Source organism: Cyprinus carpio, chromosome A4 (genome assembly GCF_018340385.1).
Source record: "Cyprinus carpio isolate SPL01 chromosome A4, ASM1834038v1, whole genome shotgun sequence".
Classification (NCBI taxonomy): Eukaryota; Metazoa; Chordata; class Actinopteri; order Cypriniformes; family Cyprinidae; genus Cyprinus; species Cyprinus carpio.
Window position 1 is genome coordinate 34,948,143 of NC_056575.1, and position 15,107 is coordinate 34,963,249.

Here is a 15,107-nt window from a genome sequence, read left to right on the forward strand (position 1 = left end):
CGCACAGTGTAGGGGAACCTGATGTATCGACTAACCATATTAAGTATACCATTTAAAACGACAGATATTATGGCACTCAGGGACGGCTGTGATATACCAGACCTATAGGGTGAGATGATAGATTCCAATAGAATTATTTCATATACAAAAAGGTCTTAGAGACAAATTTGAGGATTACTTATAGTTTTTTTATATTATTAATTTACCTGTCTGCCAAATTCCCGCTGGAAAAAACAGCCGGTTGCCAAGAACCCCAGAGTGGTGAGGACTTGTATTTGGACTGGGATGGCATGGTTCCGGCGTGTTGCCCTCTCTAATACTGGACCCAATTCAGCACATAGATCCAAGAGCACAGCTCTAGGGAATCTAAATCGGCTTATTAGCCAGTCATCATCATGGGCCAGGAAAATCATCATGGTCCCTGAAAACTCGTTCTCTCCTTATTCTGCCATTAGCGTAATCCTCCAACAGTGCCAGGAGTGCCATCATGAAGCATTACATACCCGGTCACCGGAGAATTTATATGTTCTAGCAAATAGACTGATCGTTAACACCTTGACAAAATCACTTAATTAATTTGTGGGCGAAAATTTAAGACGAAAATGTTATAGTGAACACATGCTTCTTGACTGGTTTTGTAATGAACACCGTAATAGTTTAGGACCGATGATGAGTAGCGATTGTGCTTCATGACTGTATTTGCAGACTTTGACATTTTATGATATAGGCTATGTACATTAAGGAAAATATTTCCTTTTTACACTGTGTTCTGCAGTTCTCTAATAAAAGGGTATTTCATGCTATTCTGTAGGCCTATCACATGTATCGCGCCATGTCCTCCTGTGCTCCCGTTGTGGACAATGTGACTGTAAGGCAGCGCTGATTATTATTTTATTTTACTTTTAATACATTTTTGAATTACGTTTGGATTTTACTAGATGTATATAGCCTAAAACAATCGGCACAAATAACACTGTTGGATTTAATATTCATGATAATGTGGATATAACTCAACGTATGAAATGGAGTGAAAATTAAATGTCATTCATTCTTATAATCGTTCTTCTCACATTTATTTTCTACAATCTAACTTCAGTTCACGACCTCACCATCGGTGTCGCCAATTCCCTTTGTCTCCAGAATGTGCGTACGCACGGCTCAAAGTTTGCTTAAAGGTGCGCACATTCTCCCGTCAAGTTTGTTTTTTTATAGATCACAACCTTTGCGTGGGAAACTGGCGTACGTACGTTTCCAGCCCCGATCTTTAAATGATCCAAATCTAATATGAAGCCCTCCAAATAGACGTTATAACGCCTGTTTCACACATACTCCGTCTGCAGTGCGTATGCGTTGCGTATTTTTTTTACGCACCCATGTTAACGGATTCCAGCGTTCATACTGCACGAGGTTGCGGTCCATCAGTGCGTTCCAGGGGCCTGATGTATAAACATTGCGTACGCACAAAATGGGCATAGAAATATGCGTACGCATTTTTCCACGCACATATCGGGATTTATAAAAAATAAACTTGCCGTAAATAAGTGCGCACCGTAAGGATGCTCTTGACCGTGCGCACTCTTTTAGAAGAGTATGTGTTTTGGCGACACCAACTGGCCCAAATAGCAATAACTATTTAAAATGAAAAACTTCTAAATTATCCTATTACATCACCCAATAAATCAAATTGCATCAACCTGAATTATCATTATCAGCATTCTTAACCAGGTGCAAATACTTTGAATTTACTATTTTTTTTAATGAATGGGCTATAAAAAGGTATGTGCGTATATAACATATCATCATAATGGATGCTCATCATAATGGATGCGCTGTTAGAAGACCTTAATGACGCTCTACGGAGGGAGCGTGTTTTCAGAGACCGTGAAGATTTCCTTGCTCATGATGATGACTGGCTCATGAGCCGATTTCGATTCCCAAGAGCCATCCTCTTGGAATTGTGTTCTGAATTACGGCCAGTATTGGAAAGACCCTCGCGGAGAAACCATGCGCTGTGTGTTTCCTGTACAAGTATTGACCACATTAGGCCACTTGGCCACTGGTACTTTCCAGCGAGAGTTGGCAGACCGATCGGGTATGTCGCAGGTCATCCCTGAGCCGTGTCATGCCATATGTATGGGATGCCATAGTGGGGATGGCACCCCGATACATCCGTTTTTCCTTACACGCAAGCTGAACAGGCCAACATCAAAATGCAATTTGCAGCAATCGCCGGTTTTCCCAATGTAATCGGTGCTATTGACTGCACTCATGTTGCAATAAAGGCACCATCTGAGAATGAATTTGCTTTTGTTAACCGAAAACATTTTCATTCTTTGAACGCGCAGATCATATGTGATGCGCATATGTCTCTGACAAATGTAGTTGCGAGACGGCCTGGGTCAACTCATGATTCCTACATTTTGTCCAACAGCAGTGTAGGGAACAGACTGCAAACAGGAGCTGTGCGTAATGGATGGCTTCTTGGTAAATCGGCAGGAATGCGCATGTAATTGTAATTGAGTAATGATGCAAATGTGTTTAAAGCATACCTTTTAAAATGTTTTTTCTTTTAGGTATAATTATAATCTCCAATGATAAACAAACCCACACTTATTTTAATATGTTTTTTAAAGCAAAATTTCACATTAATCAATGAAAATTTTCAGGAAACAAAACATGTTTTATAGCATTTAAAAATTAAGTGAAATGTTATATTGAATCAATATTGCCCTGGAAAAAACAAAAAGCTATCTGTAGGCTATTTTACAAGCATGTACTTTTTTTAAAGTATTCTTATAATATTGTTTATAATTGTTACCTCTGTCTAGTACTTGAAATGTTATATTAATTGTCCCATTGTATTTACATTCATTGTTTTGTTATATTTTCTTAAAAAAAAATTTGTAAATGTTTTACCTCTCAGGAGACAGTGGTTATCCCCTTAGAACGTGGCTGCTAACTCCACTAAATAGACCCCAAACCGAACAAGAACTGCGTTATAACAAGAAGCATTGCCGGACGCGTTCAGTGGTCGAACGCACTATTGGTCTGCTAAAAGGAGGCTGGAGGTGCTTGGATAGGTCTGGTGGCACAGTATTGTACAGCCCTACAAAGGTTTGCCGCATCGTGGTGGCTTGCGCAGTGTTGCACAACATTGCTCAAAAGAATGGTATACCTGTTCCATCGAACATCCATACTGAAGATAATGAACCCGACCCTGGCCCTCCTAATGCAGTGCATAATGCTATGGCAATGGCAATATGGCAATACAGCGGCGTATAAATGTAATAAATGTAATAAATGGAATAAATGGAATGTAAAAAGGCAAGTGAATTCAAACTTTTTATTTTTTCACAAGTTTCACAAAATTGTTTTTATTTCTTTCAGTTCGGAACACACCGCATTAACAGCATGAACCATGTGACGTTGGGTCTGCATGACTTCTTCCGTCAGTACACACCTTGAGTTACCAGCGCTTGGTGGTGGCACAAAGGATGATGATGATGATGATGCACTGGATTGCGCACAGGATGGGGTTGCTTGGGCATTTGATGATGGCAGCACACTGGACGTTGGTGGAGGCACACAGGATGCCGGTGGTGGCACACAGGATGCCGGTGGTGGCACACAGGATGGTGGTGGAGGCACACAGGATGGCGGCGGCGGTGGCACGTAGGATCTAAGCCTACATCCCTTGTCTACCCCACTTGGACCACTCACCGGGCTTGAAGGCATTCCAGGATTAACTGTTCCCTTAATCATTAAAAAACGTTTAATTAAATAAAGGTTGTATTGCATATCTGTAAATGTGTGAAATAAAATGTGCACTTGATGACTTGCTTTTGTCTTTTTAAGTTACATTTTTAGCATATGAATAAACAGGAAAATCGACTATTTTAATAAAGTATATCTTAAGGGCAGCTGCATCTATTGCTAGATTTGTCACTTGGATATTTTAGGACTTTCCACTTCCACGGAATATGAATTGGTTGATTTAAATTATCCACAACAAAAAAGCAGAATTTTAAACAAACAAAAACGTACATAATGTGTAGATAAATCAATTACTTACCATCGTCACCGCAAATCACATCCGTATCACCTTGGAATTCTGGAAGAACTCCACTTAATCCTGTTTCCCCTATAATCGCACCCACCCTTGCATCAAAGGCTGAGAGGTCAGTGATTCCTTGACCACCACCAGTTGTTACGACACTGCGCCTGTGTGCACATATTCTTTTTTTTACGACTACTTTTAAGTCAGACCATTTTTTTTTTTGTCTCTTGGACTGTGCGAGGTACAGAGGTAACAGCATTGACTGCTTCTGTTACTTGCTCACATTCTAATATCTTTCTTTTATTTGAAATGCCCGCAGAGAGCCCGCCAAATAAAACTTTTTTCGGCCCTCCACCTCAGACAGCAGTACCTCCATCTCGCAGTCGGTGAAGTTTCTTTTTTTTGCTTTTCGTTTCTGTTCTTCCATTTTTAGCAAAACAGATCAATGACAATTATCGGTCCTATTAATATGCAGGAAGATCATACATATTCAAAATAGGCGGTCTTAACCTCCAAATATGTTTATTTCGGGAGGAGCTATAAGCACGTGCACCTGCGCACAATATTCAGATAATTGTGATTTATAAAGTGAACCTTGCGCAGGTTCTGGCGTACGTACGGTTTTATAAATCTGAAAACTTTTGTGCGTACGCAAATCTGCCTTATGTGCGTACGCACACTTTAAGGATGAAATCTACGCAAAGTTTTATAAATGAGGCCCCAGGAGCGGTGCGACTGCAGCAGTGCAGCGAACGTTAATGTACTGAGTCTATTTTTGCCGTGCTGCATGCACTGAATTAAAGTGCAAGCGCATTGTTCGCGGTAAAAATTAACATGGGTTGACACGGGCACCTAAATGTATACTAATTAAATACTAATAAAAAAAGTCTCATTCACAAACAAAAAAATTGTTTTTTGCCAAGTTTAAAAACAAGAAAAAGAACAAAAAGTGCACTTTTAGATAAACAAGGAAAACAATATATATATATATATATATATTCACTTTTATGGAGGCAGAAAAACAAAGTTCATTAAGACCCGTGGGATTGCTTGTGATAAAGATTTAAATGCAAAAGGCACGAGACTGTTTCTCTGTCTGTGGTGTTTTAATTTGAAATATTTTAACAAGAAAAGTAGGCTAATTGTTGTGTTTAAATGTTTTGCCGCTTGCTTGAGCAGCTTATTATACAAACCTAGAAGTAAAATGCATGAATAATGCGTTGTTTATATTTATTGAGTTTAAACTAATGTCTATAACTATGAAAGATTGTTACTGTTCTGTGATAAAAGACTCACAATGCTAATATATATATATATGTGTGTGTGTGTGTGTGTGTGTGTGTTTTACATGATATGAAATCAAAACAATGAACAAATGTTGTGTTTGTGGACTAAACAGCCGCGGATCAGTAGCGGACTGCAAACGCGTCCCACTGAAACAGGTGTTACAGGGAAGATGGATGCTGCAGAACTAGTAGAACATGACACAGAAGAACTTGTGCCAAAAATAGGAGCCTGGTCTGTTGTTTGGAGGGTGTTTGGTTTCCAAAAAAAATCCGAAGTCGACCAAACAACCATTTTATGCAAGTGCTGTCGGGCTAAAAGCACGTCTTGGAATATCAACCAGCAGAAAATGCATTGTACACCTGATTATGCATGAGAAAAAAAAACAAACAAAAAAAAAAAACCTTATAAACCGGGAAACCGGCATAATTTAGAAAAAAAAACGTGATATAAATTTTTGGTCAAACCGCCCAGCACTAAGCTGGGATATAAAAAGCACAATTGTTCTTTGTCCAAAGGTTTTAAGTATTTATAATTGCTGAATAATTGTTTTTATTTTGCTCATGTAACTTATTTATCTGTGTGTTTTATCTATGTCTGTCTGGTTTTAAACTGTAGTTTTCTCTGACTTACAAGTTCTGAATTGAGGATGATCAGTTACTTCAAGAACCCCATGTTGGGCCTAATGCATCTCACCTTTATGACACGGTCAATGGCATCCTCCACCATCATGTCATGGTGAATCATCAAATATGCCAGAAAAAGTGTGGGAGATCTTCTGAAACCATCTATGCCGTTCACCACCACCTTATCTAGGGGGAAAAAACAAACAAAAAAACTCAGTGCTCAACAGTTTGTCACTGTAGGACAATGATGGATTACATTATTACTCTATCACATGGTTTGCTATAATTTATGGTCACTTATGTGCCAGTTAAAGTGTTGTAGACTTACTCATTTCCTATGAAGACATTGGGCCAGACCTCAGTGACAGGTGTGCAGTCCAGTGCATATTTTTCTACACGATGGCTCTGGAACAGGCTTCACCTTGTTTTTAAATATTTGCCTAACTGCTTTGTTAGTTGTAGTTTTCGCTTCATTAAGAGGTCTGAATTGAGGACTGTCAGCTGATTCAAAAAGCCCATGTTGGGCCCAATCCATCTCACGTCTGTGACATGGTCAATGGCATCCTCCAGCATCATGTTATGGTGGATCATCAGGTATGCCAGAACAAGTGTGGAGGAGCGGCTGACACCATGTATGCAGTGCACCAACACCTTATCTGAGGAAATTAAACAGAAAGACACTCAAAACAAATTCAATCCCAGACTATTTATCATCGTAAGACACTTGATAAATGATAAATGGTGTGTGTGTGTGTGTCAAGTCTTACCCTCTGGGTTACTTAGGGCCTTGTGGATGAATTCTGCAGCTGGGAATAAGTACTCGCTGATGTCAAACCAGACTTCATCCACTGCAGGCACATTGTAGTAAGTGATGTTCATGCCTCGGTAATATTCCTCCCTTGAACTGATCTTTCCATGAAGATCTTCCTCACTTGCTGTAGCGTTCAGGATGTGGGTAATACCCATCTCTTTCAGTTTTGCTCGGTCCTTTGCTGTCTCCCTGCGCAAAAACCCAACAGGCTAGATTAGGGTAACATTGCAATCAGCTCCCTAGCTTGTGAACCAGTAAATCGTGTACACAAATTTGGGCACTAGAACAGGATCCTAGCTCACTACACATTGGGACACTGATAACTAAATGATTCCACAGACACTGATTTCAGTGACATGACAATGCGTTCAAGTTGTAAAATGTTATTTCAGGTACATTTTTAAAAACAGGTCTATATTGTTTTATATGCTTTCTAACTGTTTCGTTACATTTCTGCAACATTTTTGTCAAATTTTATGCATAAATATTAAGTAGATTATGTTTACTACCTGCCTAGCAATGTGTGTTTTTGCAATGTTTTTTTTTTAATTTTTTATTATGGTTTGTCTTTTTAAATCTTCTATGATGTGTCATGTTTATTGAGTTGGCTTGTTCAATTTATGTTTCATGCTTTAGAAATGTGATCAAATTTCATTCAAAAGAACATAGCTCTGCTCCTTGGTTTTTTGTAGTGCATTGTGGGATTTTTAGGGAGTGAAGATTCCAGTGTGCTGAATGGATTTTGCGATTGAGACAGGAAGCTGATTGAGCACACCCCAATCTTTCAATAAATATGTACAATGGAGATAAAACACCTCTGACAGTGAGAGAAATATAACTGCATTGTGTTTTGATTGCTGTTCATACTGCTGCAGAACATTATTACTTTATCACAAGGTTTGGTATTATATGTCATATATGTGGCAGTCAATGTGTTGTAGACTTACTCATTTCCAATGAAGACATTGCACCAGACCTCAGTGATAGGCGTCCAGTCCAGTGTACATTGCTCCAGGCGATCCTGAAGTTGGATCACGCTTTGTGGGATATACATTTGTAATATTGAAAGCTCTGTTTTCACTTGGTGTTCTGTTTTAGGACAGATTGGACCTGGGACACACAATTGTTCTGCATCAACCAGATCCATCTGAAGTTCTGGTTTAGGAACGCTTGGACCTGGGACACACAATGTTTCTGGAACAGGCTGTGCTGAGATCCCAATAGGCACCACTCTGTTTTTCTGGAAGATTTTTTTCACAGCTTTCCATCTTCTTCGGAAGAATGCACAGAATTTGTGGCTCTTCCTCACGTTGGTATTTTCTGACAAAAGAAGAAGGAAAAAGCAAACCAAACAAACTAATATGCAGCTAATTTAAACATGTCTAGCAAAAGATTAAACACTAAAAACTAGTCCTTCTTATAAAATGGGCCTAATATTGTGCTGCTTGACATTGGTGATTTTTAACAGGGCCAATGTGCAATCGTTGCATTTGAGTCTTTATGGGAAGGAATGGGTTTGGGAAATAAATGGTTGATTTAAATACTTTCCTTCTTATCAGAATGGCATGCAAATATAGATATGCATAATGGCAATCAAACTGCACAATGTATTTATGCAAAGCTAGGTAACAAAGCCCACAATTCTATTTTTACACCTCACTGTAATATGTATCTCAAATGCTTTATTGACATTCACCTGTTGGGCTGGTCTTCTCAGTGGTTGTAGAAGTGTCCATGCCTCCCTGATCCTTCCCACTGCTGCTTCCTGCTGGCTCAGTCATATCTTCAGACCCCTTCAAATCCCAGCACTTCATCTTTGAGATGTCAAACTTCATCTGCACATTTCTCTTTTCCATGGACATGACGTGTCTGATACACACTGTGTGAGACTCTTTGTCTGTACAGATAGTGTCTATAAACTGTATGTATCTCACACAATGAATATACAGTCTATCTATGTGAACTGCCGTCTGTTTCTGTGGTCTCTACTTATCATTTCTAGTCGCGTTTCTGCTCAGCCACATCTCGTATTATCAGCAGCATACCTGTTCTATGACGTAATCAAGCGGCGCTTCTTATTGTAGTTCCAAAGTTACCATGGAAACTGGATGTTTGCTAAAAGAGCGAGTTTAATCTCAAGAAATAGGTTAACAAATTCCTGGAATAAGATTTAATTTACGGACTAGATTTCAAAATGTTATTGCATTCTTTGATTCACACATATTTAATTGAATAAATAAATAAATAAATACATTAAAACGAGGCTATTGAAAGGTGCGCTGTGAGATTACGGACCTTTATACACCTTCTTAGCGAATAAATAATAAAAAATATAATAATAATAATGATAATAATAATAATAATAATAATATAAAGCATTATTCCTGCTATTCCACTAAACTTTTTTTTAAATTCAAAGAGCAGTAATGTCAATGTCAATTTTATTTAGTGTGACCAAACGTGCCATTTTCCCAGGACACGTCCTGGCCAGGATTTCTATATTCCGAAAAATATCCACGTTTTGGCTTTTTTTGCGCTGCGCAGACCAATTGGTGGTTATGACAAAGTACCGTGGGAGCTCTAGAGACCAGACGGCTTCTTGTGCTTTTAGGCTCGTTTGAGATGAGCAAAATTTGCGCAGAAGCCTATCACCGGTGATCATCGCGAGATGCAAACAGGTGTCCTGACATTTTTATCCTACACGTCAGATTTTCCTACGTGTGTTTACTGCGCATGCGCACAGCAATATTGCGTCCCTTTTTCTCATGCTAAACAACAATATTTAATGTATCTACATCACTGTAAGGGTAGGTTTAGGGTTGGGGTAGGTATAGACTTTAATAAAACACAATCTAATAGGTAGAAAAAATATATTTATTGTTGGTTTCCTGTAAATGTATCCCTTCTATCTTCAACCGCGAATATAGCACATAATTACTGTATTTGCATTACTCTAAGGGTCGGTTTAGGGTTATGATATGTGTAGATGTTAATAAACCCATATCGACAGCATTTTCGTTGTCGAATTGTACTACCCACTGTTTTAATGGGAGGTAGGAAAATCTGACATCGTAGGACAAATCGACAGAACACCGGTTAGAAAAGTGTCCGAGTTACGTCCGCCTTGCTCTGATGTCATGCTGACGTGTGCCAAAAAACTCTCGCGATGGCGAGGCAGCTGTGTCGCATTGAGCAGTCGAGCGCAGTTGCTCTCCACCATAGACAGTAAAAGAAATGGACACATTCTGGGTTTATCTGTGTATTTTCTATAGAGTTTTGGTTTATGTCGTTATCTATTGTTTCTCTTAATTGTAGAGGGTTACGTAACATTGTTAAGAGGAAAGCCATTTTTTTGTATTTGAAGCGCTTTAATACAGATTTTTGTTTTTTGCAAGAGTGCCATTCGGATAGTCAAGATGTACATTTTTGGAGGTCACAATGGGGACTAGATTTATGGTTAGCTCACGGAACTACTCACTCTGCTGGGGTTTGTATCTTGAAAGATCGCTTTAAAGGGAAAATAATAAGCTCTGAGTGTGATACGTCTGGACATTATATTTTACTTGTCCTTGTAATTTTAAATTCAACCTGTATTGTTCTTAATGTATATGGTTTCAACTTACAAAAAGAAAATAATGCCTTTTTTGACAGATTAGGTGATCGGGTGACTCGTATGTTAGCCAAATATCCTAATTCTTATCTGATCTTTGGAGGTGATTTCAATGTCGTCCTGGACAGCAGGTTAGATAGGTGGCCTCCTCAGGCTGGAAATATAAGTCCAGATTATGTAACTACATTTATGGAGAAATTTTCCTTAATTGATACATGGAGAAAATCTCACCCATCACAACAATGCTTTACTTGGAGTAATAATTCTTTATCTAGTCAGTCCAGGATTGATTATTGGCTTACATCTAAGGATATAGTTAATATTGTTACTGATATATTACCATCTCCATTCTCGGATCACAAGGCTATTTCAATAAGTATCCCCTTTAGTTCTTCTGTAAATTTAATTCAAAAGTCTGGATACTGGAAATTAAATAAAACAGTACTTCAACATAAAGAAGTAATCACTGCCATAGAAAAAATTATTTTGACTTATTGGAATAAAGCAAAAATTGAAAAAAAATATTGTAGCTATTGGGAACTTCTCAAATTTGAAGTAGGAATTTTTTTAGGAGGTACTGCAGTGAGTTTGCAAAAAAGAGGAAAGCTGAAGAGGATAACATTTTATTTAAAATATCTACTTTATTATACAAAAGAGTAGAAGAACTATCAGAATTTGATAAAGCAGAATTTATTGAACAGAAGCTCAAACTAGAGGAGATTTACAGACAAAAGGCTGAAGGAGCGTTTGTTAGGTCGCACAGGAAGTGGCTTGAAGAGGGCGAAAAGAGTTCTGCTTATTTTTTTAGACTTGAGAGGCAACAAGCTAGAAATAATCATATTGAAAAATTGAGGATTAAAGATAATATTGTGGAGGACCCTAAGATTATTGCAAATTTTTGTTCTGAATTTTATAGTAATTTGTATGCTTCGAATTTCTGTCAACAATCTACATCTGAGTTTTTAGAGTCCTTAAATAATATGAAGCAGATTAATAATGAAGAGTCCAATATATGTGAAGCCCCTCTTAGTTTACAAGAAATTATTGATGCAATTAATTCTTTGAAAAATAATAAGTCTCCGGGAACAGATGGGTTGACGGCTGAGTTCTATAAAGCTTTTAGCAAACTTTTATCCCCTTTTTTGCTCGAAGTTTTCAAAGAGAGTATAGAAAGAGCCCTGCTTCCTCCGACTTTGTGTCAAGGACTTATAACTTTAATTTCAAAACCAAATAAAGATCACTTGTTAATTGATAATTGGCGGCCAATTACGTTGCTAAATAACGATTATAAAATTATTGCTTTGGTTTTATCAAAAAGATTAAAATGTATTTTGAATAGTTTAATTGATGAATGTCAATCTGGCTTTCTACAAAAAAGACACATCTTTAATAATATACGTCTGGTTTTAGACATTCTAGATTACTCTGAATTTCTCTCTAATGATACTCTTATTCTCTTCTTAGACTATTATAAAGCTTTTGATTCCCTGGAGCATGAATATTTGTTCCAGACTCTTCGTAAGGTGGGATTTGGTGACTTCTTTTGTTGATCTATTAAAATGTTCTATACAAATTGCAATAGCTCTATCAAACTCAGCAGTGGAACCTCTCCTAGATTTACCCTGAATCATATATTCATCCAATAACTCCCAAAACCCCCAAATCTGTAACTTCTAAATACCGAACTTCCAAATTTGCATATCATAGAAAGCCCTTTAAAAGGAATAACTGTTGATGACACTGAAGTGGTAATAAGTCAATTAGCTGATGATACCGTTTTGTTTTTGAAGGATGCTTCTCAGGTTGTGGTAGCATTAGAGACTCTTGAGCCCTTTTCCAAAGCCTCTGGCCTTCGCCTTAACATTAACAAATGTGAGTTACTCCCAGTTGGTCATTGTTTGGAATCTTTAATTTGTAATATTCCTGTGAGAGAGAGTATTACTTATTTGGGAGTTAAAATAATCAAAGATGATAAAATTAGATGCCCTTCCAATTTTCTTCCAATTATTGAAAAGACACGTAAGGTATTGAACCATTGGTTGCAAAGAGATTTATCACTCAAAGGCAGAGTTCTGCTTACTAAAGCAGAGGGCATTTCTCGTTTATCGTATGCCGCTCAATCAATCTCTGTTGACAAACACACATGTAAACTAATTGACAGTATGTTGACAAAATTCCTGTGGAAAAACAAAATACACTATATTAAAAAATCAGTAATACTTAATACACATGATAAAGGTGGGTTGAATTTTATTGATTTTAGCTCTCTAAACAGTAACTTTCAAATAAATTGGATAAGACAATATCTTAAAAACTCTTCAGCTATTTGGAATATAATTCCTCGGTTTATATTTTCTCATGTGGGTGGCTTAGAATTTCTTTTGATGTGTAATTATAAAATTGAAAAACTTCCAGTCAAACTTTCTAAATTTTATCAACAAGTACTTGCTTCCTGGAATCTTATCTATAAACACAATTTCTCCCCTCATAGTTTTTTTATTTGGAATAATGCTAATATTTTGTATAGAAAGAAGTATTTATTTTTTCATAAGTGGTTTAGTAATGGATTGTTGTTAGTGAATCAGCTTTTTAATAATGAAGGGAATTTATTTTCGTTTGCAGACTTTATTTCAAGATACAAAATACCTATTACATTAAAAGAATTCAAGGTGCTTACTAAGGCCATACCTGCAGGTATACTTATGCTGTTCAAAAGCAGTGTATATACATCCACACTATCTGTCTGTCCTCCTAGACCTGAACATACCTCTGTCGGCACTATCTGTTTCTCTGGGTCAAAGCCTAACAATTATAAAATTAGATCCTTATTTTTAAGAGATATTATCTCTACGCCTTATGTTATTTCCTACTGGAACAGTTTCTTTAATAATGTAAATTGGACTAAGGTTTGGTCATTACCTCAAAAATTCCTCCTTACAAATAAGGTTAAAGAAATCTCATATAAATTAATTCATAGAGTTTATCCCACAAAGGTATTCTTACAAAAATTTTAAATTAATATTGATTCAAAATGTTCTTTTTGTGAATGCTCCACTGAAACAATTTCACATTTGTTTTGGTATTGCCAATTTACCCAATATTTTTGGAATAATGTGGAGGGTTTCATTGCTAATAATATTTTAAGAACATTTTCTTTATCTTATAAACATGTGATTATGGGTTTTTATATAAAGGATCGCTCTTTAAAGGACGCTGGTTTTATTATAAATTTTATTTTATTTGTATGTAAATTTCACATTCATAAATGCAAGTCTACAAAAGGCAAACCTCTTTTTATGGTGCTTGAAAAGGAGATTAAAATGTACATAGATGCAATGTCTAAATCTAAAAATAGTAAAGCAATTAAAACAATTAATATATGCTCCTTCTTTAACATTTTCACTTAATATAAAAAATAAAATGTAATGAATGGGGCTGACCTGAAAAGTATATTTTCTGTACTTAAATTACATTGTAATATCCTATGGAACTGTTATATATATAATGTAGATCTGTTTGTAAAATGACGCTTATGTACCCTCTCATCCTTTTTTTTATTATTATTATTTTTTTTGTGTGTGTGTGTTCTAGTTCTTTTTTGTTGAGGCATGGAAAATATTTTTGTTATACAAAAAAAAGAACACAAAAAAATAACATAAAAAAAAAAAAAAAAAACAAAAAAAAAAAAAAAAAAAAAAAAAAAAAAGAAATGGACACAGCGACCCTGTTGGATTCAATGGAGACAAGTGAAGTCAATTAGAAGCTCGCACTTCCTGGGGGTCGAGGGTACTGCGCACACTCAAACTCAGCTTGATGACGTAAATGTCACGTGAGCAACCTGTCTGACAATTGTAAGTCTTCTAATCGCTGTGCCAAGAGAAATCTGAATCACCCACCGAATATTGCAGACGTTGTTGAATAATTTTTGTCCCGTTGCTTTTATGGACTCTCTATGGGCTTCTCCCTTGACTTCATGCCTCCACGTCCCCCCTATAGCCTCATAGACAGTAAAAGATTGCCTGCGAGCTTCTCCTCCTGTCCATACGGTAATTTCTCTACTGTGCGACAGAGAGTCGCAGGTTATGACGCACTATTTTTACAAAAACTGCTTCTACGGGGCCATAACGTAAGATACAAGGTAATGGGGCCTTTTATACATTTTCGTGTTTCTTTAGAAATAATGAATGGACAAATGGAGTCTTTAAACGCCTCAGATGTAAAGTTATTCGCTGTCAAAGTGACGCCAAAATGAATGGGAGTCAATGGAATGCTAACAGAAGGTGGGGGTCCGCTAGCCAATGGCGGTGCCCAGGGATGCTTCAATCCCACCGAGTCACCGCTATTCAAATGCATGATGGGAAACGACTGAGTGACGACACAGCTTCATGCTCATTGGCTGAGAATGTCAACTGATACATTTTCTCTTTTTATTCTAAGAATTAGATTACCCATTTATTTATTTATATTTACATGCGAACTAAACAAAAACAAAACACGCCTAGTGAAGTTAAGAATTAGGACATGTGTTTATTTTATTTTATTTTTCTCTTAATTAGAATTCTTCCTTGTAATTTTCACTTTATTCTATTGTATGTTTGTGTGAATTAATAAATCAATCCATTAAAAATATACATGCACACATACATATCTAAATGGACTGTTTAGCCATTATGCCTCATCTTTGTGTGGTTTCATCTGAGAAGTGTCAGGGTCTGGCTT

General features: G+C 36.9%; 1 protein-coding gene across 1 annotated transcript; it reads right to left on the reverse strand.

Annotated features, from left to right (window-relative positions):
* Positions 1-5,813: 5,813 nt before the first annotated feature.
* LOC109071005 (dual specificity phosphatase 29-like) lies at positions 5,814-9,076 on the reverse strand. Its single transcript, XM_042735943.1, has 5 exons — positions 8,475-9,076; positions 7,726-8,098; positions 6,735-6,967; positions 6,296-6,623; positions 5,814-6,153 (listed from the first exon to the last, which is right to left on the reverse strand). Exons 1-4 carry the CDS (start codon positions 8,638-8,640, stop codon positions 6,385-6,387), a joined length of 1,011 nt encoding a protein of 336 aa, XP_042591877.1. The 5' UTR covers positions 8,641-9,076; the 3' UTR covers positions 5,814-6,153; positions 6,296-6,384.
* Positions 9,077-15,107: the final 6,031 nt, after the last annotated feature.